General features: G+C 36.2%; 1 protein-coding gene across 1 annotated transcript in view; it reads right to left on the bottom strand.

Moving 5' to 3' along the window:
• The window catches only part of XPR1 (xenotropic and polytropic retrovirus receptor 1), a 208,150-nt gene that overhangs the window by 72,250 nt on the left and 109,451 nt on the right, over nt 1-26,449 (bottom strand). Inside the window, exon 3 of the mRNA XM_027565490.1 lies at nt 1,324-1,425. Coding sequence (XP_027421291.1) covers nt 1,324-1,425 — 102 coding nt within the window. The remainder of the gene's footprint in view (nt 1-1,323; nt 1,426-26,449) is intronic.

Raw genomic sequence — 26,449 nt, 5'->3', positions numbered from 1 at the left:
TCAGCCCTGGGTGTTCTTTGGAAGGAATGATGCTAAAGCTGAAACTCCGGTACTTTGGCCACCTCACACGAAGAGTTGACTCATTGGAAAAGACTCTGATGCTGGGAAGGACTGGAGGCAGGAGGAGAAGGGAATGACAGAGGATGAGATGGCTGGATGGCATCACCGACTCGATGGACGTGAGTTTGAGTGAACTCTGGGAGATGGTGATGGACAGGGAGGCCTGGCGTGCTGCGATTCATGGGGTCGCAGAGTCGGACACGACTGAGCGACTGAACTGAACTGAAGAATGTCTATAGGTATTTGGCGGGGGGGAGTGGCATAGATCTGCATAAGTATTACACACCAAAAGAAACTGAAAGTCTATTTTTATTTGTAAAGAAGGATGTATAATGAACATGATAGGAAGGATGGTTGGGTCAGATAATTCAAGAAAATGGTATGGGATTTAGAAAAGCACTCTGGAGTATGGAAAAGGGCAGAGTAGGACTCACAGGCAGCTTTGAGAACATAGTTAAGAATGCAATAATGAATTTACAGTGGTTCACATTTGTTTTGCTATATGTTTTTTTTTTAATCCCCAACTGTCCTAAGGAGCCTGGGGGTAGGAATGAAGAAGGTAAAAGGCTGGTAAAACTCTATAGCTGGAGTTTTGCCAGACAAGCAATCAATATAAGGCAGCGAGGGTGAAGGGATTAAAAGCACAAGGACTGACAGAAATCAAAGTAATTTGGGGAGGATCCTGGTCAACTGGAACAGAATGAAGGAGTCAAGGATTTAGAGTTCTGTGAGATGGAAAAGCAGATAGATGTTAAAGGAGTAGGGGGTAAATGTTAAAGGGTCAGACACAAAGAAATAGAAGTTTTCATCTCAACTCCAATCACATCTGGTAGATGTCACTCTGGAGGCCATATCCTAGAGAGACACATATGAGTGTTTCATGTGATGGAAAGGCATTAAAAGTAACATAGTTAATAAGCTGCAGCTATGTCATTAAGCTCTGAGAGAAATGGTAAAACCATGTTTCTGACTCTTTAATACTTGGGAACGGGACATGCTGAAGCTCTATCAAAGTATCGATTCATAATGAGTTCCTGAAATCCTTACAACTGCAAGAGAATTGGGCAATGACCACACAAAGCTCAAAGAGTGAAGTACCATATGTATTCCTACCTCAGCTAAAGAAAATATCCCTTAATTGCAGTATAGTAGGAAAAGCCCCAATCTAAAAATGATCAGAAGTTTCAACAATGACATGGTAGAGTTTCTCCTTCCTTAGCAGCAGAAATTGTCTCCTGTATGTTGTACCAAAAAACTGCTTACCTGAATAAAATGTGTTGATTTTGGCAAGTTCTTTTTCACAGGTTTGGAAAAACTTTTCTTCAAACTTGGCAAAATATCTCTTTACTGTGTCCTCATCTGTAACTGAAAGCAAGGAAAACAATATTTAAATTTAATGTCCAAAGACCAACTAGGGAAACAAAAATGAAAGTTACTAATACTTCCTTAGTCTTCAAAATGACAACAAATAGGCATTTCTTTGAAAAAATGAACTTGTGAACTATACTAAGGAAAGGTTAATCAAAGGCTTCTTCATAGGCACACAATTTTTTAAACTGAATGAGGTTTTCTAAATCTCTACTATAATAAATTTATAGTGGTGGAGAAAATAAGTGTTCATAAGACTTCAGAAGACACTACTGCAGACAGGTGATCAAAGCAGTCTCAAGGTACTGGGAGGTGAAGTGAATAAGATTCAGCAGACAGTAGACTAATATTGCATTCAAAAATGTAGCAGAAAATGAAGACATGAATATGTAATGGTTTCTGGAAAAAAATGAGTTGATTGCTCTAACAACTACCTACTCATTTTTACCTTAGCTGCACCAGACACAGAGAAAGAGACATAGACTGACGGTTATAAATTAGATATTCCAAACGTTCAGTTGCTGGATAGGGACATAAATGAGCTAAGTAACTGGGTAATTGTGCCAGTGTGGTGATAAATGGCAACTGACACATTCAGGATAAGTAGTGATATGGATTCTAGTTAACGGCAGAGCACAAGTCCATCTAGCTAGCTGCTGCCTAGGTTGTCAGATCTTCCAATTTTTCAGGGAGAAGTCATAAATCTAGATATTTTAAAAACACTGTGTGGGCCAATCAATGTATGTCTTTGCAGGCAGGATCCACTTTGTGAGTTGTCATACAGCATATTGATTTACTCAATCTTGTAGTACAGATATATATATCTTCAGGAACCCCAAGTGAGCTCTGACTAGACTCCAGATGCTAACTGTAATTTAGAGCTATCTTATTTCTGGATCTCTAGGGCACACTAAGCTTGAAATGCCCAGAGAAAGTATAGGTTCTTTTACATTCCCTCAGATGCTTCAAATCTTAGGAGAATCCCAGAAATCCTTAAATAATTCACCTCTCCAGTAATAAGAGAAATAGTATTTCCTAAGTAGTATGTAACACATATGCACACACACACTAATTCCAGAGATATTTTAAAGAAAACAAAAGCTTAAAATGAAGTTTCTCCAGATTTTGTGGGCAAGGCAATGACTTTGGAAACAGATTTTTGAGCACAATATTAGAGATCGTTTATTGTCTTTTTTACCCTGGATGAGGTATTAATTCCTCTGAGCCTCTTTTTTCATTTGTAAAATGAGAATTAATAAAATCTTGGAGGATTTGTTAAAAAAAATAAAATAAAATAAAATGAAGTTTTAAAAAGCATGTTGAATCTATTCATTTAATTTGAAAACAAAAATGTAAAAAAAAAAATAGCACTACTACTTCTCTAGTCTTATGCTTTAGAACTGAACAATTTATGCAGGATTCTACTATTTTGCAATAAAGAAAGGATGGCTACTTTAAGTTCCTCATGTAAGCTTAGCAGCTGAGGTACAATAAAGGCTATAACTGCCCAAGGCCAGTGAGAATTATTTTTTCAAACCATAAAGCAGGTCAGAGCTTTTTGAAAAACTGACCTTGAGTTAAAAGATGCTCCATGGTAACATATGCTACTCTTTTTTTTCTTCTGGCCTCTCTAAATGGCTTTCAGGATCTTAGTTCCCATATCTGGGATTGAACTCGGGCCCCCATAGTGAAAGCATTGAGTCCTCACAACCAGATCGCCTGGGAATCCTCCAGATGCAGCTTTTATAATACCTCTGGCTATAGCTTATTTAGAATAATAGTCATATCTTACTCTACTTATCTACCCACTTTTTAAAAATTTTAATTTTATCCTCTATTGTATTGGGAAAAAAAACCCAACATGTCCTAATGTCAATCAGTCACAAAACTATTAATTCAATTAATCACAAAAGACTAAATTTAGTTCAAAGAAATCTAGTGTAAATAAGTCCATATATTAGCAAGATCTATCAACAAATATAAGATTAGCATCAAGAGGAAAAAAAGGAAGAAAAATGAAAGGGTGGGGGAAAAAAATCCAGAACCGGCAAAGAATGACTCAGAGAGTACTGCTGTAAAGATCCCTTTGTTCTTAGTTAAATAAATATTAATACAGTCAGTTATACTAAAGAGAGAGAGAGAAGAAGAGACAGAGAGAGAATAATGAGAGATCTGTCGATTCTGTTACGGTTTTATCTCTACCTTGCATTTGTGGATGACAGACAATTTCTTTCTCATCTACCACTCCCAAAATTACTAAGTTAATAGCAAATAACTCTAAGAGTACTAATCAAGGTAAAATATTCTTACTGCATAGCAACCACCATCAAGTGCTTTTTATAGCAATTTTCAGGAATACACACACACACACACACACACACACACACACACACACATATAACCATAAGTGTCATCTTACTTTCACATAAAATCTCTCAAAAACCAATTCTTTAAAACAATCAGTAACCTCAAATTTTTATGACTACTTTCAGTTTTGTTAATGTCCAGAGCTTTGAGAGACTGAAGGTAAGAACTATATCTTTTTTATCTTTATAGATCCTATGCCCAGCATAATGTCTGGTACACAGTATGCACTCCATATTTTATTTTTTAAATTGTAAATATGAAACATATTTGTTTCATAATAATTTTAAGAAAATTTTAACTCTCTATTAAAGTTTAAAAAGACTAAACTCCAACAATTAAATATTTGTGTACAAAGGAATGAAGCTGACCCCTCTCTCACATCATATACTAAAACTGTCTAAATGGATCAAAGATTTAAATATAAATTTGAAAGTATAAAACTCTTAAAGAAAAACAGGCATAAATCTTCATGATCTTAGATGAGGCAATGGTTCCTAAGATAAATTTCCAAAAGTATAAGTAATAAAAGAAAATACTGATAAAGTAGAATTCATCAAAATTAAAAACTTATGTGTTTAAAAGGGCACTATCAAGAAAGTGAAAAGACAGAGAATGGAAGAAAATATGTGCAAACCATACATCAGATAAGAATCTAATACCCAGAACTCCTAGAACTCAACAACTAAAAGACAAATAGCCCAATTAAACCCAATTTTTTAAATGGGCAAGGATCTGAACAGACATTTCTCACAAAAGAAAAAGAAAAAAGACAACAAGTGTTGGCAAGGGTGAAAACAAACTGAAACGCTTGTACTGCTGGTGAGAATACGAAATGATGAGGCCCTCGGGAAAAATGTTTAAGTTCCTCAAAATATTAAATACAGAGCTACCTACCATATAATCCGGCAATTCCACTTCTAGGTATATACCCAAGAGAAGTGAAAAAAAAAATTGTGCGTGAATGCCCATAGCAGCATTATTCATAATAGCCAAAAAGTGGAAATAATCGAAGAGTCTATAAACTGATGTAGGATAAACAAAACATGGCATGTCCATGTAATAAAATATACTCAGCCATAAGACGCAGTAGTAGTAGTATACATGCTACAACACATACAGCATGTAGTAGTAATATACATGCTACAGCACAGACCTTGAGAGTATTATGGAAAAGAAAAGAAGCTAAACACTAAATATCACATATTACAAAATCCCATTTTATATGATATGTCCAGAACAGGCAAATCCATAAAGACAGAAAGTAGACTAGTGGTTGGCAGGGCCTGTGGGGAGGGAGATTGGGAGGGATGAAAATGTCTTGGAATTAGACAGTAGTGATGGTTGTGCAACCTTGTGAATATATTAGAAACACTAAATTTTATACTTTCAAAGGGTGAAATTTTACAGCATCTGAATTATATCTCAATAAAAAATATTTTAACTCCAAGTTTAACCCTATAACAGAAACAGATTGAAACACTAAAGCCTATTTATTTATCCAACAAATAATTATTGTCCCATTAGATGACAGGCTCTGTGCTAAATACAGAGATAGGAGATAGAAGAACAAGATAGATGTGGTTTCTGCTCTCAAAGTCTGTAGTCTAATGACGGAAGCAGAAAGGAAAAAAACCCACACAAATAAACAAAGAGTTACAAACTAGAAAGTATAATGAAAACAACAAACAGGGTATTGAGATAGACTGTAGAACCAGAATGGATGACTATCCTTTTTGGCAGGGTAAGAGATCATCAGAGAAGACCTCTCCATAGGAGATAACTTTTTATCTGAAACTTGAACCTAAAACATAAGGAAAAGAAAGGGGACCTGAAAGCAGATCACAATGGGACTGACAGTATGATGTGACAGGAGGTAAGGTCAGGGAAGTAAGCAAAGGCCTTTACATGCAGGAAGATCACGTTGAGTTTAAATTTCATTCAAAGTACAATGGAAAGTTTTGAAGGGTTTTAAGGAGGAGTCTAAAAAGTAGAAGAAAAAAGTAGAATTAGTTTAGTTTTACTAAAAAGATAATCTAAAATAGCATTTCCCAGGACATTATGTATAGAGATGACAGGAAAGGAGGAGGAGAAAAATTTCAAGGAATTCAAGTAAGTCTGGGAAATACAAGTATAAGCTGATCTCTTTAATGTAGTAGTTCTCAATGAGGGATGATTTTGTCTCCTGGGGGTCATTTGGAAATGTCTAGAGGCATTTCTGTTTCTCAAAACTAAGAAGGTGTTAACTGGAGTCCAGGGGATAGAGGCCAAGGATGCTGCTAAACACCCTGTAAGGCCCAGGACATCACCTTCTCTCTTTCCTCTTCCTCAACAGAGAATCCGAAATGTTACCACCACCAAGTTGAGAAACTTTGCTTCAAGGCAAAAGAAGCTTTACTATGCCAACACACGTTGTTATTATTTCATAAGGAGGAGAAGTAGTATACTGTGTTTCTTAAAGTTATTTATAAGAACACCGTCCTTCTTGGGGGTAGAGGGAGGGTAGCTGGGAAGGACAGGGGGAAGATGGGAAGGGGGTGAAGAGCACTTATTAAAATTTTCAAGAATGTGATTCTGTGCAAAAATGGTTTGAGAGGCATAAACTGTAATATTACCACCATCTCTTTGCATTTTTATTATGCTTTTAAGGCTTCTTAGCATCTCAAAAACTACTCATAAATGAAGATGGCTGATAAATAAAAATTAACATGTAACTAGGTTCCATCAAATACAGGAAGAATATTTAGCACTACTGGTTCCACGCTTTTAGAAAAAGAAAAAGTGTTCTGAGATTTTTTTAAAAGTGTGATTTACAAATAAGGAATAAATAACTTAAAATTCTATTTTTTCCCAAATGCTACTTCATCAACAGATGGGTGATTATATAAAGCATATGGCAAAGAAGGATTTCAAACATTAAAATGTTACTCTAAAATCACTGGTGTAGTAGAAATAGGACTAATTCAGTGTCATTCATTCGACAAGCAGTAAGTTCCTCTCATGAATCAGGCAATGAGCCAGGTGCTAGGAATATAATGATAAGCAAAATACATATAAACTCTGTCCTCAGAGATCACACCTAACCCAAAGAAGCAGACTTTAATCAAATACACAAATATACAAACTGTAATATGGATCTGAAGAAAAAAGTAAAGATGAAAAAAAAAAAATTAGTGGGCCCAATCTAGTCTGCAAGAATTGGGAGAGGGGCAGTGAGGGAGTCTCTCAAAGTGTCATCTGAGATGAAATCTGACAGGTAAGTAAGCATTCGCTAGAGCAGCAGAAGCACTCCAAGCAGCAGGAACAGCATATAACATGATATTGTAAAATGAAACGAGCAGGAGACATTTGAGAAACTGAAGAGGATGGTGTAACAGCAATCCAGGGAGCAAGGAGGACACTGGCGGCAGTTAAGCCTTGACAAGCAAGCAGGGGCCAGCTCAGTCAGGCCCTGTCGCACAAAGGACTAGCCTTTTCCTATGACCAACGAGACATCCTTGAAGGATTGTAAGCAGAGGAATGATTCTGATTAGATATGTTTTATAAATGAGGAGATGTGGGGAGACTAATCAGATTTAGTATCAGTTCAGTTCAGTTGCTCAGTCGTGTCCAACTCTTTGTGAATCCACGGGCTGCAAGGCTTCTCTGTCTAGGACCAGCTCCCGGAACTTGTTCAAACTCAGGTCCCTTGAGTCAGTGATGCCATCAAATCATCTCATCCTCTGTCATTCCCTTCTCCTCTTGCTCTCAATCTTTCCCAGCATCAGGGTCTTTATCAATGAGTCAGCTTTTCACATCAGGTGGCCAAAGTACTGGAGTTTCATTCAGCTTTAGCCCTTCCAATGCATATTCAAGGTTGATTTCCTTTACAATTGACTGGTTTGATCTTGCAGTCCAAGGGACTCTCAAGAGTCTTCTCCAACACCACATTTCAAAAACATCAATTCTCCAGTGCTCAGCCTTCTTTATGGTCCAATTCTCACATCTGTACATGACTACTGGAAAAACCATAGCTTTGATTATACAGACTTTTATCAGCAAAGTGGTATCTCTGCTTTTTAATATGTCCTCTAGGTTTGTCATAGCTTTTCTTCCAATTCAGTTGCTCAGTTGTGTCCGACTATTTGTGACCCCATGTACTGTAGCACGCCAGGCTTCCCTGTCCATCACCAACTCCCCAAGCTTGCTCAGACTCATCTCCATTGAGTCGGTGATGCCATCCAACCATCTCATCCTCTGTCGTTCCCTTCTCCTCCTGCCTTCAGTCTTTCCCAGCGTCAGGGTCTTTTCCAATGAGTCAGTTCTTGGCATCAAGTGACCAAAGTATTGGAGTTTCAGCTTCAGCACCAGTCCTTCCAATGAATATTCAGGACTGATTTCCTAGACTGATTGACTAGTTTGATCTTCCTACAGTCCAAGGGACTCTCAAGAGTCTTTCCAACATCAAAAGCATCAATTCTTTGGCACTCAGTTTTCTATATAGTCCAATTCTCATATTCATACATGACTACTGGAAAAACCATAGCTTTGACTAGATGGACCTTTGTCAGCAAAGTAATGTCTCTGCTTTTTAATATGCTGTCTAGTTCTGTCATAGCTTTTCTTCCAAGAAGCAAGCCTCTTTTAATTTCATGGCTACAGTCATCATCTGCAGTGATTTTGGAGCCCAAGAAAATAAAGTCTGACACTGTTTCCATTGTTTCCCTATCTATTTGCCATGAAGTGATGGAACCGGATGCCATGATTTTAGTTTTCTGAGTGCTGAGTTTTAAACCAACTTTTTCACTCTTCTCTTTCACTTTCATCAAGAGGCTCTTTAGTTCTTCTGCACTTTCTGCCATAAGGGTGGTGTCATCTCTGTATCTGAGGTTATTGATATTTCTCCCAGCAATCTTGATTCCAGCTTGTGCTTCACCTAGCCCAGCATTTCGCATGACACACTCTGCATATAAATTAAACAAGCAGGGTGACAATATACAGCCTTGATGTACTCCTTTCCTGATTTGGAACCAGTCTGTTGTTCCACGTCCAGTTCTAACTGTTGCTTCTTGACTTGCATACAGATTTCTCATTAGGCACTAAGGTCTCCTGAGATAGGTATTCCCATCTCTTTCAGAATTTTCCACAGTTCGTTGTGATCCACACCATCAAAGGCTTTAGTGTACTCAATGAAGCAGAAATAGATGTTTTTCTGGAATTCCTTTACTTTCTCTATGACCCAAGACATTGGCAATTTGATCTCTGGTTCCTCTAGTGACATATAATTGAGATGAAATTATCTCATTGGCACTAGCTTTGACATAATTGGAATTATTTATCACCCCAATGAATGCTTATCTAATATATGCTAGTCAAAAACCACCAACAGATGAAATTATTGTTGTTGCTCAGTTGTCCAGTCATGTCTGACTCTTTGCGACCCCATGGACTGCAGCATGCCAGGCCTCCCTGTCCCTCACCATCTCCCAGAGTCTGCCCAAGTTCATGTTCATTGCATCATTGATACCATCCAGCCATCTCATCCTCTGATACTCTCTTGTTCTGCCTTTGATCTTTCCTAGCATCAGGGACTTTTCCAATGAGTTTGGTCATCAGATGACCAAAATAAATGAAATAGCAATAAATAACTGCAAAGAGGGGATAATTCAATAGCAAAACAAATTGTGTATACCAGTGTTTTCAAGTATTTTTTGCTTTCATAACCTCAAAAAAATTTTGAAAAACTATCTTGAATAAAGTTATAACAAAATGTTTTGAGCACATTTAAATAGTTATAAGCAATGGAATTTCTGATGCATCATAATTATTTGCATTTTAAATTAATATGACATTGGTTTAAATGTAACTAATGGAATTTAAATGCCATAGCAATATGATAACCATCATCCATTCATTATCGAATACATAAATGAGCTCTTAACATTTGGAAATTTTATATAATTTCATTTTTTTCTTTAACTTACATTTCCATTCTACTTACATTACAAAATTTATTCTAATATAGTTTTGGATCTGGAAGCCATTTATGATTATCATATTGTACTTCCTAGACATTAAATGTAGATAAATGAAAATTTAAATACAACTTTTCAAACCATAAAACTCAAATATTAGAATTTCTTCTGGATTGAGCTATCATTACTATTATTAGAACATACTACATCATACTACATCAGTACAACAAATATGTAATAAGCTTTGATAAACATCAGATATAAAAAGTAAAATGTTATTGGTAATTTGAAAATAAATCTCATCTTTAAATGGATGATACTTTTTCTCCCAATTAGTTCACATATCCATTGATAAATGTTACTTTATTCCTAGAAAGATAAATAAGTCAACTGGAATGAAAGTATGTTGTAGCAACATCAATTCTTTGGACTCCTTCCAAATGTTTTCCAAAACCTGCATACAGATCTGTTGCTGGGGTTTCCCAGGTGGTGCTAGTGGTAAATAATCTGCCTGCCAATGCAGGAGATGGAGGAGAGGCAGGATCCCTGGGTGGGGAAGATCCCCTGGAGTAGGGAATGACAACCCACTCCAGTATTCTTCCTTAGAAAATGTCTTGGACAGAGGAGCCTGGCAGGCTACATACAGTCCATGGGGCAGCAAAGATCTGCATACAACCAAGTGAGCACACACACACAGTTTTAATAATGTATAGGGTGACAAAAAAGTCATTCTTCAATTTCACTGAGAACAATTTGACTTCAGAAAGATTTGTTTCCCTGTTAATCACTCACTTTCTCAACATCGACATCAAATATTTGAGTATTTCAGAGTATTTCTTTGTTTGGGAGCCAGAGAGTCAATCTAGATTTAATAAGAAACAAGCCTTTCTTTTATAAAATCAGAGAAAGGCCATTTGAAAGGGGACTCTTGGACAACTGCCTGGCAATTACTGAGGCAAATCAATTTCAGGAATTAGTATATATGGAAGACTTGAAGATGGATTCCCCTAAATGACAGTAACAAAACTTTTTCCAGCACTGCTTCTTCATTTACCCAACATGACAAAACACTAATTTGTATACAGATGATATTTTTAAGTGAATTATCTATTCTTTACTGAAGGACTTCCATTTGTTAATTCTGTTAGCCTAATTATTTCACATTAACTAGAAAGTATATGCCATTATTTAAAGCTACTTTGTCAATCAAATCTATGTAGTTTAAAGCTACCTTGAGATAAATTATTAGTCATCACAGGTTTTTCACTTCTATAAAGCAATAGGTTATATACATTAAGATTGGATTTACTATAAACAAACCAAAATAAATCCCATACAAGTACTAACCAGGCCCAACCCCACTTGCTTCAGAGATCGTGAATGTTCAGGGTGCCATGGCCATAGACAAATACAAAATATCTGATGATTATTTGAGAGGTATTAGTTTAACTGAATTTTCGGGATTGTTTTTGCAAAAATGAAAACAAGAATGAACCATAAGTATTATAACCACTCTGGTTACTTATTCCAAGAACGACAGTTATTTCAAAGAATGACAGTCATTTCTCTCTGAAGCAGCAGGCAGGTAGCTAAAGATAGAATGCTTTTATAAGATCATAACATCAATATTCCAGTCAGATATGAAAAGTTAGGAAACATAGCTTTCTAACAAAAAAAAAAGTACTGAAAAATCAAGTATATTGTACTCTGTTACTTCTTTAAGATCCATAGATTACACCTTTGTTGAAAAACTTCCCCAATATTTCCAAATTTTATTGACTTCATAGCAACATGTCAACTAAAAAAAAAAATTAAGTTCTCAGCTCCAACTGCCTCAAAGCCAGAACGTTATACACGTCCCTCCTCCTCTATATTCTAAGACTGTTCAGTATTCTTCAAATTAGAACAGAAAATAGCCACTGATAGAGAGACTCTTCCAATGACTGACAGACAACTTTAAAAATGCATCCCTGAATCACATTGAGAAAGATGAGATAACAAAGGAAAAACACATGAAGCAATAAGGAAACAAACTGGCTACTAAAATCAGTTTTTAAAAAAAATCTTAGTGATTTTATGTTTAAATAGAAGATTTGGTAATAGAAAGTGGTCAAGTTTCTATTTCCTTGAGGAAAAACGAACATATTCAATTAAAAAACCTTAACTAATTTTTAATCTAAAAATCAGTTTGGGCTCTTAATTACATATAGACAAATGAACAACTAAAGCATACTTTATAGCTGCATCTCTCTTAAAACATGGATTGAGTGTTCTAGTTCAAGATGGCAACACAGACAACTCTTGAATTCATCTCTTCCCTCAGATACACTGAATCTGCTGCTGCTGCTGCTAAGTTGCTTCAGTCGTGTCCAATTCTGTGCGACCCCAGAGACGGCAGCCCACCAGGCTCCCCCGTCCCTGGGATTCTCCAGGCAAGAACACTGGAGTGGGTTGCCATTTCCTTCTCCAATGCATGAAAGTGAAAAGTGAAAGTGAAGTAGCTCAGTCATGTCTGACTCTTAGCGATCCCAAGGACTGCAGCCTACCAGGCTCCTCCGTCCATGGGATTTTCCAGGCAAGAGTACTGGAGTGGGTTGCCATTGCCTTCTCTGACACTGAATCTAGAACTACTCAGGAAGTAGTCCAGAAACGAGGTGAGTGACTCTTACATATCAGGTGAAGGAGAAAATGCCTACATCATCCACTTGAAATCACTAGGAAAGGATGAGACACATTCTGGCAATAAACCCCATCCCTGGCAAATCACCAGACAATCGGGAGGGAACTCCCAGCTTCACCAAGAGGGGAAAAAAGGACTGGACCCCACATCTAAGAGAGAAATAGAAAGCAATACAATAGTGGTAGGGTTCTTCAATAAATCACTTCAAACAATGCACAGATCATCCAGAGAGAACATCAATAAAGAAACACTGGATTTGAACAAGTTAAACCAGACTTACAGAACATGTCATCCAACAGCAGCAGAATGCAGGCATACCTCATTTTAGCTTTACTGCACTTTACAGATATTTCATTTTTACAAATTGAAAGTTTGTGGCAACTCTGAATCAACCAAGTCTATTTGCGCCACTTTCCCAACATCTGTTCACTGCATGTCTCTGTGTTACATCTTGGTAATTCTCACAATATTCCAAACTTTCTCATTATTATTATACTTTTTTATGATGATCTGGGATGTCCGGTATTACTATTGTAATTGTTTAGGGGCACCATGAACCACACCCGTATAAGATGGCAAATATCACCATAAACATTGAATGTGTTCTGACTGCTCAACCAACTGGCCATTCACCAGTCTCTTTCCTTCTCCTGATTCCCCAAGACACAATAACGTTGATGTTAGGACAATTAATAACTCTACAATGGCCTCTAAGTGTTCAGGTGAAAGAGTTACACATCTTATTTGAAACCAAAAGCTAGAAATATTTAAGCTTACTGAAGAAGGCATGTCAAAGCCAAGACAGGCCACAAGCTAGGCCTCCTATGCCAGTTTGCCAAACTGTAAATGCAAAGGAAAAATTCTTAAAGGAAATGAAAAGTGTTACTTCAGTTAACACATAAATGATAAAAAAAAGTAAAACAGCCTTAGTGCTGATACAGAGAAAGTTTAGCAGTTTGAACAGAAGATTAAACCAGCCACAGCCTTTCCTTAAGCCAAAGCCCAATCCAGAGAAGGCCCTAAATCTCCTCAACTCTATGAAGGCTGAGGGGTGAGGGAACTGCAGAAGTCTGAAGCTAGCAGGGAGTTGTTCATGAGGTTTAAGGAAAGAAGTCATCTCCATAACATTAAAGTACAAGGTAAAGCTGCAAGTGCTGATGTAGAAGTTGCAGCAAGTTATCCAGGAGATCCAGCTAAGATACTGCATGAAAGTAGCTACACTAAACCACAGATTTTCCATGTAGATAAAACAACCTTCTATTGGAAAAAGATGTTATCCAGGACTTTCACAGCTAGAGAGAAATCAATGCTTGGCTTAAAAGCTTAAGAATGGGGGGACTCTTTCATTAGGGGCAAATGCAGCAGGGTACCTGAAGTTGAAGCAATGACTATTAATCATTTCAAATATCCTAGAGCCCTTAAGAATTATGCTCAATCTACTCTGCCTCTGCTCTGTAAATGGAACAACAAATCCTGCATGACAGGACATCTGTTTACAACATAGTTTACTAAATATTTTAAGCCCACTGTTGAGATCTATTGCTTAGTAAAAAACTATTTCTCTCAAAATGTTAGTGCTGACAATGCACCTGGGCACCCAAGAGTTCTGATGGAGATGTGCAATGAGATCAGTGCTGTTTTCATGCCTGCTAACACAACATTCATTCTGCAGCCCACAGACCCAGAGAAATTTCAGCTTTCAGGTCTTATTATTTAAGAAATATATTTCATAAGGCTATAGTTGTTACAGATAGTGATTCATTTGATGGATATAGGCAACGTAAATAGAAAATCTTCTGGAACGGAGTCACTATTCTTGATGCCATTAAGAACATTCATGATTTTTTTTTTTTTTTGACTCTGTGGATCACAATAAACTGTGGAAAATTTTCCACTTAAAAAAAAAAAAACATTCATGATTAATAGAAAGAGGTTAAAGTATCAACATTAACATGAGTTTGGAAGAAGCTGATTCCAACGCTGATAACTTGAAGGGATCAAGACTTCAGTGGAAGATGTAACTAAAAGCTTTGAAGGAAAGAGCAAGAGAATTAGAATGAAAAGTGAAGCCTAAGTAAATCTAAAAAAGCGGGAATATATGTATACATACAGCTGATTCACTTCACTGTACAGTAGAAACTACAACATTGCAAAGCAACTATACTCTAATACATTTTTTTTTTAAAAAGGGAAGAAAAAAAAGACTTAAGACTGTGCCAGTAAGGAAGTGGGTAACTTGGGGATTTGCATATAACTCATAGGTCACTGCATGAGTTAGATAAAACAGTAAATTCCCTCCCCTGCTCCAAAAAAAGTAGAGTTTAAAAGATGTGACTGAATTGCTGCAATCTCATGATAAAATTTAAACAAATTAGAAGTTGCTTTTTAATGGATGAGCAAAGAAAACAGTTTGTTGAGATGGAGTCGAGTCCTGGTGAAGATGTTGTGAAGATTGGTGAAGTGACAACAAAGGATTTAGAATATTACTTAGTTGATAAAGCAGTGGCATGATTTGAGAAGACTGACTCCAATTCTGAAAGAAGTTCTGAGGGTAAAACAGCCATGCATGTTACAGAAAAATCATTTGAGAAAGGAAGAGTCAACAGAGGAGGCAAACTTCATTGTTGTCTTACTTTAAGATATTGCCACAACCACAACTTTTAGCAACCACCACCCCAATCAGTCAGCAGCTTTCAACATCTAGGCAAGATCTTCCACCAGCAAAAAGATTACAACTTGTTGAAGGCACAGATGATGATTAACATGTATTTAGCAATAAAGCATTTTTTAATTGAGATATGTACATTTTTTAGACATAATGCTAGTACATACTTAATAGACTACAATACAGTGTAACATAATTTTTATGTGAACTAGGAGACCAAAAAACTTTGACACGCTTTGTTGCAATATTCACTTTATTGTGGTAGTCTGGAAGCAAACCTACAATATCTCTGAGGTATGTATGTACATATTCTTCCCAAGTATACATGGAATATTCTCTGGGATAGATCATATGGTAGGCAGTAAAAGAGATCAATAAATTTAAGAAGGTTGAAATCATAGCAAACATCTTTTCTAACTACTATGAAAGTAATTCTAGTATGAAATTAGAACCTTGAAGTCTCAACCTCTACGGCTCTTCTGAACTACATTCAGTTCCCTGAACCAGTCATACTTTTCTTACCTCTGGACCTCCACACAAGCTGTGCTTCTGGCTGAACATCTTCCTCCTGAGCACCCCAAACTGTCTCTCTCCCCAGCCTCAACTTTCATATTCACATTATTTCCCTTGTTCCCTGACACCCTAGTCAAAAGCCCTTCTCAAAATATTACTGATCAGAATAACCCTGAAGGTATTTAACACATTTAATTATTGACTGTAATTGACAGATGAGTGGATAAAGAAGATGTGGTACATATATACAATGGAATATCACTCAGCCATAAAAAGGAATAAAACTGGATTATCTGTAGTATGTCACACAGAGTGAAGTAAGTCAGAAAAACAAGTATTGTATATTAACACATGTATGTGGAATCTAGGAAAATGGTATAGATGAACCTATTTACAGGGCAGGAACAGAGATGTAGACATAGGGAACAGACATGTGGACAAGGGGCAGGGCGATGGTGACAGTGGGATTAATTGGGAGACTGGGATGGACACATGTGCACTGCCATGTGTAAACAGATAGCTGGTGGGGACCTACTGTACAGCACAGGGAGCTCAGCTTGGCGCTCTGTGGTGACCTAGACGGATGCAATGGGGCAGGAGGAAGATCCAAGAGGAAGGGCTCTATGTATGTATATAGCTGATTCATGTCATTGTACAGCAGAAGTTAACACAACATTATAAAGCGACTAGACCCAATAAAAAAAATAATAATTCTAGTAAGGAACACAAAACTACTGGGTTGGCTAAAAATTTCATTAGGGTTTTACTGTAAGATGTTATGGAAAAACCCAAATGAACTTTTTGGTAAACCCAATATAAGCAACTTTTCTATTTGCTTTGAGACTGGCTGACAAATATTACATCGAAATTCCTATGAATAAAAGAAAATATTGACTGTGAATAGTTTACATCTCTTGGGACAAAGAGTATCAGGTAATTTCAGGCACAGAATAGGAGAAAGCGTATTAGGGAACTAAGTCTTAGGGGGCCAGAAAAGGAAAAAAGCTACAGTGAACCTTATGTGTTAGAGTAGAATCAGAGATACCAGTGTGAATTCATGGTTGTTAACATATGCATATATAGACAAAACAATACAGGTATGTATATATGCAATGTTTAACACACACACACACACACACACACACACACTCGCACATACATTCTTCCTGCTCTACCTGCTTTCAGAGTATAGGAAAATGATTCTCTGATTCTCTTAACAACAGTGAGGAAACCCAGCATTCACTTGACTTCTAAATACCTTTAGAAGGTCTTGACTTCTAAATACCATTCCCTAATTTACAGAAGTAAGGGCTCTTAGGAAATGACTGTAGGGCTGCAGCAGGGAAAAATACAAGATGCCCCTGGAATATCTTGTGATATAAGAAAATAAGAAATTCTCACACAAGGATTGGGAGATGTCAAAATGACACAGAAGCCAGCATGAAGAAGTTCCCAATGGCCAGAGCAATAAAATAAATGATAGAATAAATTATAAATCATAGAATAAAACAAATATCCACAGGTCCATATTAGTAAAAATAACTGAATAATAAGTGTGGGAGAAAGGACAACTCTCCATCATAGAGTTCTTACCAATAAAGACAGAAGAAATGTGAACACCACAAACTCACCATTAGGCAAATACCACAATATTAAACTGCTGCAGGTAAGATCCACCCACAGATGCTAAAACCAAAGAGCAAAAGTCTGAGGAGCAAGAAGATATTTATCAATACAAAGGGAAAAATAGGAGCTTTACAGTGCAGAAACTAGGTGATGCTTTAAGCAAGGAATCAGAGTGAATATCAGTAGTAAAATGGGACATGTCAACATCATGTACCCCTGAAACGATATACTGTGAAGGACGTATCACTTCTGTGGTATTTCTGACAAAAAGGCATAATCTGAATCTATTAATGAAAAAACATCTGACAAAAGTAAACCTAGAAATATTGTTTAAAAAAAAAAAACACCTCATCACAGTATATAGTATTCATCAAAGTGTCAAAGTCATGACTAAAGAAATGTTACAGATAGAAGGAAACTAAAGAGATAAACAACTCAGTGTAATGTGGGATCCTGAACTGGATTCTTGTACAGAAAAGAACACAAGGAAAAATCTGGTAGAATTCTACTAAAGTCTATAGTTTATTCAGTAGTATTGTACCAACATGTGAATTTTCTGGTTTTGATAATTGCACTATGATCACGTAAGATGTCAACATTACAGGACAACTAGATGAAGAGTCTACATGAACTCTCTGTACTCTTCCTGCAATGTTTCTATAAGTTTATTTCAAAATAAAAAATTCAAAATGTCTATGGTTTGAAGGCAAACCAATTAAAAAATAAAAAACTAAACCTAGTCAAGAGAACGACTGAATTGTAATACAATTCCCCACACTATTAATAAGACAGTCCAACAATAAATCGTAAATACAATGTTAAGTAGCAAATATTTTAAGCATATCCACTATGTGCCAGGCATTGTGCTACTGGCTAGGAATATCGTGATTAAAAAGGCTAACCCAGTCTCTATCCTTTGAGAGAAAACAGATACTAATTAAGTAATTAGAAGAGCAAAACATGTAGTAAAAAGGAAAGCACAGGATGCTAGGGGAACATGACAGTGAGCACCAAGGCAGTGCAAGTGATCAAGCGAGTCTTTCTGAGGAAATGACACTTCAGATGCGATACACAGAAGAAACTTACAGGATGTAGGGCAGGGAGAGGTAACTATATATGCAGGAGTTGAGAGTATGGCTGACTTGAGAAGAATATTCTGTACTGCTGGACCACACCAAGTGAAAGTAATCTAAAACAAACCTGAACATAGAGCAGGGAGCAGATAAGAGAAGGGCTAGGTAAGACTTGTAAAAGATACCAGGCAGGGGAGTAGTATGGTCTGATGCATTTTTAACAAGAAGGTGCAGGTGAAGAGACTGAGACATTTCTAGAAACAAAGCAGATTAGACATGCTGAGAACCTTTCACAGTACAGAACACCTAAAAATGCTGAATAAAATTTAAAGACCATCTCTTTATATGCGGAGTTGAAAGAAAGTAAGAGACACCTTCAGAGGTTAAAAATCTAAGAGAAAACACAAATCCATGAAGGAACTGAACACTGAAGCAAAAAGCTATCCCAAGGACATCCACAGAGATAAGCTGGTTAAGGAAGTAATACACTATCTAAATTAAATAGTACTTACATATAAACAGTAATATGCGCAAAACCAAAACAGTTATTTAAAAGAAAAAATAGTGAATTAAAAACCAACAGATACAGATGTCTCTCACCACAGATAATTTGATAAACAAGCTCTCAAAGTCCACAGTCTAGTGCTGCTGCTGCTGCGGCTGCTGCATCGCTTCAGTCGTGTCCGACTCTGTGCGACCCATAGACGGCAGCCCACCAGGCTCCCCCGTCCCTGGGATTCTCCAGGCAAGAACACTGGAGTGGGTTGCCATTTCCTTCTCCAATGCATGAAAGTGAACAGTGAAAGGGAAGTCGCTCAGTTGTGTCTGACTCTGAGCGACCCCATGGACTGAAGCCCACCAGGCTCCTCCACCCATGGGATTTTCCAGGCAAGAGTACTGCAGCGGGGTGCCATTGCCTTCTCCAATTCTAGTGCTAGAAGCACCGAAGTTGATCTGTTTTTCCTTTTCGGTTGATTCAGCTATCCTGTTCTTTCAATCCTATGTGCTACCCTTATGGCCTTCAACAAATCTCCATTTTATTCACTCTTCAAAACTGCTTGCAGTCAAAGAACTCAACTGATAATCATTTCAACACTTAAAGTACTAAACATATCATACATCCATGGAGATGAATAATTTCTACCTACATTTAGGATAACTGTTACCAACTGAGTCACAGCACACTGTGAGAGGAGTCAAGACAGTACAAGCTTAACTTCTACTACTACTACTATTAAAGTTCAGGCAACTTTATTACACAATTGAGATCTTAAGTGAACTCTTTGGTAACTGTCTTCAGGTGACTTGGATATTATAAACTCAATACATCTAAACATCTTTTAAACATCTGGACATCTTTTAACTTTCTAGTGTCTTATGCCTAGGCCACTTTTGTGTCTTAGCTGCCATATTTCTCACAGGGCTCTGATGTTAGCACATCCTGTTACACAGCAAGTACTAGAAGAGATCATAATTTTTCCAATAAAGATTACACTTGATTTGAGAGTAAGAGGTATTAATCCTACCTTTGCTTTGTTAACCTCAAAGCAATGTTTGTTCCTCTGCAGAACAGGAGGACATGCTTTGTGTATACAGTGTTACTGTACTCTATTACCTCCATGTTTAGCTTTGAACATGCATTAGTACTTCAATGACTCATAAGAAAATGGGACCTTGTGTTGGACATTTGGAAAACATCAAATTAAGGAAAACTGGTATTAAAACATAAATAATTGATATAATATTTCTAAGAAGCAACAGGGTGGGAATTTTCGTTTAGAAAAAGGACAAACACTATTCAAAATGAGTTCCCAAGACATAAAAATAAAGACAAAGAAAAATCAATGACACTCCTAAAATTGGCATCCTTAACCAGAAGCTCACAGATAAACTATACAGAATTTCTTCTAAAACTAGGAGTAAAATGTTTGTGATCCCAGGAGACATCTATATTTTTCTTAAACTATGTAAAGTGATTTATTTACCTTAAAGAAAGTTAAGATATACTGCTTCAGAATGCTAAAATCTCTGAAGTAAAGAGAAGAGAATACAGTACCAATTTTTCCCTGTTCCAGGATGCATGGAACAAATTATTTAAGTAGAACATATTAGTTAAGTAGACTGCAGCTGACTGAACTCACTGAAGAGTACTCAGTGAAAAGCACTGCTTTTTTCTGAACTTACTGAAATCTTTAGTCACAGAATTTTTATTCACACAGAGGGAAATAAAGTTCTTTTATTGGGCAAGATTCTGAGAATCATTATGAAAAATAACATCTTAGAGCCTTAAGGACCCTAGGAAAATCTCTGATTACTAAAGGAAGGAATCTGAAATGTCTAATAGGCTGGAATATATTCAGTGGAATAAGAAGTCTTTAATTCTTACAGCTAACTTTATGTGCTCTTCAGACTTACATTTTATATTTTCTATTTAATTCTATTAAAGGCAATGTGCATAAATCCTACAGAGATTCCTGATTATGACTTTATTCTACAATATCCTTTTCATCTTTTGTCCTCAGAGTCACAAAGAATTGCATAAATATAATTTTAGTCATGTTTCCAATATAAACTCAGATGGCATTCCCCAAAGAAGGTTGTAACAGAATTACAGGGTTTGAGAGTTTCATAAAGAAACATCAATTCTGACCAGTTATTTTTGGCACATAGAGTCCAGAATTAGATCTATGAATCTTCTATGAATGAAACAGAGGATCTTGTTAAAGGCTTTAGGAAATAAAAGTAGCCAATAAACTTGCAGATTACTGCTCATTTCTTCATTTTTTCACCCCAAAATAAGAAAGAAAAGGCACAAGATATAAACATGTTAATTTGGGGATACAAAATAAATGCTTATTGATGATTTTTATTTACATTTTCCCCCTGAAATCACTTTCTCTCCAGAAAAAAACTATGTTTTTAGTTTTTTAGCCACCAGCACTGTAAATCTATTTACCACAACTTATTTTCAAATTACAATTTCACCAAAAGACTTTTTTAACTGCTAGAAATACTTTATAACAATTCACTTCTGAGTGTAATTTCTTTTAAAAAAAAGTTTTTGAAAGCATATTCCATTTCCTTTAAGTTTACATGCCAAATGTGGGCCAGAAGCACAAGTTTATCTCCTAATTAGAATTACGTTTGACAACTAAACGCACCCAACAAATGTCTAGCGTCTGTTTATTACACATCTGGTTCAGTGGTCCTTTCCTTAATACACTGTATATATCAAAAAAGTAATATGATGGACCAAAACTATCTCATTCTTGCTAATTTTAATTTCAATCCTTCCCATTAGCACCAATCTGTACAGAAAATATCTGCTATGAACCTTATAGCATTTTTCTGGAAATTCAAATAATTTTTTGCCTTACTGATCTTATAGCTTAGAGTATGCCAACAGTACCAACAAATGCAATCTTCCCCAAAAATAAATAACAAAAACTGCAACCTACTGAATTGGGAGGCAGAAGGGTATGACAAAAAAGGACAGTGAACTAGGAGACAGAAAATCTAATTCCACTCTCAATTTCATTAATAATAAAGTTATACAACTGCAATAAGTTAAGCTCTATCTCTCCTAGGGGTCTCTTATTTGTTTTTCTTTTTTCTTCTAACTCTCTTTTAAATCTCAAGAGTTTATTACCTCCTTGAAGATTATAAATTAACACTATAAAGAAAATGAGAATGATGAAATGGTAAAACCGACAATACTATCAATACATTAAAAATGGGAATACGTTTGAAAGCAGTATCAGATGGGACTTGATCTGAATATCTGAGCGTAGGAAGGACTTAGAAGTCACTGAGAATAGAAGAGATATAGACAATTAAGGCAAACAGTGGGCGAAAGGACCTGAAACAGAATACTGTAAGAAGCACAGTATTTATGTAAAGAAATTAAATTGGTTGGAATAGATGCAAATATAAAGGTAATTTAGAACTCGATGGATTATACTGTGGGCTCTCCTGGTGGCTGACAGTAAAGAGTCTGACTGTAATGCAGGAGACCTGCGTTTGATCCCTGGGTCAGGAAGATCCCCTGGAAAGGGGAAAGGCAACTCACTCTAGTATTCTTGCCCAGAGGATTCCATGGACAGAGGAGCCTGGTGGGCTACTACAGTATATGGGGTCGCAAAGAGTCAGACACAACAGATGGCTGTGAAAACTGGCTCTGGACTGCCTAGGTTCAAATCCTAGCTCTGTCACTTACTAGCTGAATGCTTATATGAGATCTAATCATTTCCACTCTTCCTGCTGCTGCTAAGTCGCTTCAGTCATGTCTGACTCTCTGCGACCCCACAGATGGCAGCCCACCAGGCTCCCCCATCCCTGGGATTCTCCAGGCAAGAACACTGGAGTGGGTTGCCATTTCCTTCTCCAATGCATGAAAGTGAAGTCGCTCAGTCGTGTCCAACTCTTAGCGATCCCATGGACTGCAGCCAACCAGGCTCCTCCACCCATGGGATTTTCCAGGCAAGAGTACTGGAGTGGGTTGCCATTGCCTTCTCCTTCCACTCTTTCTAGACAGCAGTAATACAGGAGTAGTAGAAGAGAAAGTACTACTCCAGTGCAATGGATCTATGTATCTATTATCCTTCCAGTGGCTTCCAGACATACACACATAATCTTTCACCAGACTGCATGTTCTTTGGCTAGTTAAAACCTAGCCATCCTTGAATACGTTCTTTACAAACTATCTGATACCACTGAAATAATTTTATTTAGAGTTCAAAATACCTGAGACATTACCAGATATGAAACTTATTTCACAGATGAATATGTTAAAAACCTAAAAGGAACAAGAATGTGGCCAATGCCATGTTGATGCCATCTGATTCTTCTTACAACTTAATACTAAGCACTCAGTCATTCAGAAAGAAATATGCTAAACATCCCTCTTTGGAACTTAAAATAGTCATAGCCTAGATCAGTGGTCTCCAAAGAGGGGCGATTCAAATTGTGCAAGGTAATCACTTGGGGGAGGGCAAGAACATTAGAATATTTATTTATAGAATTTATTTTAAAAATTAAGCTTTACTAAAATGTAATGCTAAAAAAATGCATAGAAACACATTTATTTTTGAGCATATACTACTAAAAAACAACCAAAAAATACTGTTGAAGGCTTAAAGAAATAAAAAGAATAAACTCTGTATAACACTGGCTATTTAATAGGATAAAAGAACAGATTTTTTAATATGTCTCAGCTTATGAAATTGCCATATTTTATCTTAATTTGAAACAAAAGGACAATTTTTTTGTGATATATTAAAAAAAGATGTACTGGAAAAGACATATTCTTAACAGCAAATAACTTATTAATAAAACCAGTGTTTTGTGAGAAAAAAATTACATGTACATGAAAGAGGGCCTTTGGAATTAAAAAGAACTGTAAGATTAAGCTGAGCAAAAGAGGAAGAATAGAACTTGTGAAAGTATTTCATTGTATCACTCATGAGCAAACTACTGTACTAAAGAAACTGAAGCTAGCAGTGCCCAAACTGCTATACAAACTCCTCAAGGTCATTAATTATTTTAATAAAAAAAAATCTTTAAAATGTAGTAAGAAAAAATGTAATGAAATTCTTATAGTAGTTTGTAGTAAGCTATAGTAATAGTAAAAATCTTTCATTGAACACAAAAGTGTGCTGTTCATCTCATGTCAAAGTAATTTAAAAAGCTGTTAAGCCTAAAATCAGAAAACAAATGTTTTGTATTTGCTGAACTTTTCTGGAGTAAGTAGCTTTCAGCAGTGTGCTATGCAGTAGATATTAAAATTTAAAAAAACAAACAAAAAACATTCAATCTGTCCTTTCAAAGAAAAGGTAACATTTCAACAATAAGAATGCATGTGCTTTTCAAAAGTGATCTGCCCTAATGGAGACAGCTTTTTGAAAAGGGTATTTAGAAATGGGACTTTTAAATTGCTGTTGCCGAAAAATACATACAAATGCCTGCATACTAAAAAATTTGGAGACAATTAAAAAAAGAATCTCCCAAATAAGGAATACAAATCAGTTGTGATTCATCTGGAAAAACTAAAGATGAAACTTTGGTTTGTAACAATAATTAGAGGATACCAAAGAAGATAAAAATTTAATAGGCAAACATAAAGAAAATTTTTGGAATTAGTGAGTGAAATTTAAAAATAAATAATTTGAATTAGTTTGTAACTACAAACTTCTTCCATCTGCATCTACTCTTCTTCGTAAGAGAAGATGATGGCCAGGAACGCAAAGTATCAAAACAAATACAACTTACAAAAAGAACTTTCAATATCTATATTAAAAACCAATCATATTTCAAAAGAAATTAAGAAATCAATTCCATTTAGAAAAGTGTACAAAAGAATAAAAAGTTTAAGAATAAGTTTGACATAAGTGTGAAAGTTTTACTCTGAAAATTATAAAACACTGTTGAAAGAAATTAAAGATGATATAAAAAATGGGAGGACATCCCAAGTTCATGGATCAAAAGATTTAAGTGTCAGTATAGAAATACTTCCCAAATTGATCCACAGATTCAACACAATTTTTAACAAAACTCTACTGGTTTCTTTGCCAAAATAGACAAGCTGATTCTAAAATTCTTATGGAAATACAATGAACCCAGCATAGTCAAATCAATCTTGAAAAATAAGACCAAGGTTGGCAAACTCATACTTCCTGATTACAAAACTTTATAACCAATAAGGAATTTGTATTCAAAATAAAGAATTCTAATAACTCAATAATAAAAAGAGAATCAATTTAAAAAATAGGCAAAGGATCTGAACAGACATTACCCTGAAACAAATATACAACTGCTAATAAGCACATGAAAAACTGTTGAGTATCATTAGCCAGTTGGGAAATGCAAATCAAAACCACAATGATACGGGAATTTCCTGGCAGTGGAGCAGTTAGGACTCTGTGCTTTGACAGCTGAGGGCATGGGTTCAATCCTTTGTCAGGGAACTAAGATCCTACAAGCTGTACGCAGCACTACCAAAACAAACAAAAAGCCAAAACCCACAATGACATACTATCTCACATCCCTAGGATGGTGATAACCAAAAATTGGGAAAACTACAAGCAGCAAGAATAAAAGAAACTGGAACCCTCATTCACTGCTGATGGAAATATAAAACAGTACACCTGCTTAAACAGAGTTACTTTATGACCTAGAAATTCCACATCTAAGTATATATGCAAGAGAACTGAAAACTTAAAGGCAAAAAAAATTTTGTATGCAAATATTCATAGCAGCATTATTTATAATGGTCAAAAGGTGGAAGCAACCCAACATACATCAACTGATGGACTAACAGCTGAAAAAAATGTGGCCTTATCCATAAGATAGACTATTGTTTGCCAATTAAAAGAAATGAAGTACTGATACATGCTACAACATGGACGATCTAGGAAAACATTTTGTTAAATGAAAGAAGCTAGTCACAAAAGACCACGTAATGTTTGACTGCATTTATATTAAATGTTCAGAATAGGCAAATTCAAAGACAGAAAGCAGATCAGTGTTACCTAGGACTATGGGAGATGAAAAGGAGGGAAGAGTGACTGCTAACGGTACAGGGATTTGGGGGAGTGATGAAAAGGTTTCAAAAGCGACTATGGTGCTGGCTGTACACCTCTGTGAATATACTAAAACTCACTAAACTCTACACTTTAAGTGGATGAATTCCATGATCTGTGAATTAAGTCTCAACTGAAAAATTAAGCATATTTCATCACACTGCTGACTTCTCAAAAAATGGTTTTGTGTTGATAAAGGAAATTCATATATCAGGACCCACAAAATGGAGGCTGCCCCAGTGACTCAGCCCACATCACAAATCTAAACCTAAGTCACCCTATAACTATACAACTCGATCCTGCCTGCCCAAAATCCTTCAGAGAGTACCCCTGTTTGTGAGGCACTATACTTCCCAATCCACGAACTGTCTACCCCTGAATAAAGGATATCAAACTTGTTTACTAAATTGCATTATTTTTGTCATCTGACAGCACTGTTAATGAATATAAATTATTTTAAAGTACATTGCTAATTATATTCCTTTATGAATAGGAAATCTGGAATTCCTCTTTTGTCTAGAATTTGCTGATTTAATTTTTAAATTTAGGGAAACAGAAAAAATCATTTA

The sequence above is a fragment of the Bos indicus x Bos taurus genome, chromosome 16 (genome assembly GCF_003369695.1).
Source record: "Bos indicus x Bos taurus breed Angus x Brahman F1 hybrid chromosome 16, Bos_hybrid_MaternalHap_v2.0, whole genome shotgun sequence".
NCBI classification, from domain to species: Eukaryota; Metazoa; Chordata; class Mammalia; order Artiodactyla; family Bovidae; genus Bos; species Bos indicus x Bos taurus.
The sequence above is the reverse complement of the archived record's forward strand: the minus strand, read 5'-3'. Positions and strand labels throughout refer to the sequence as shown.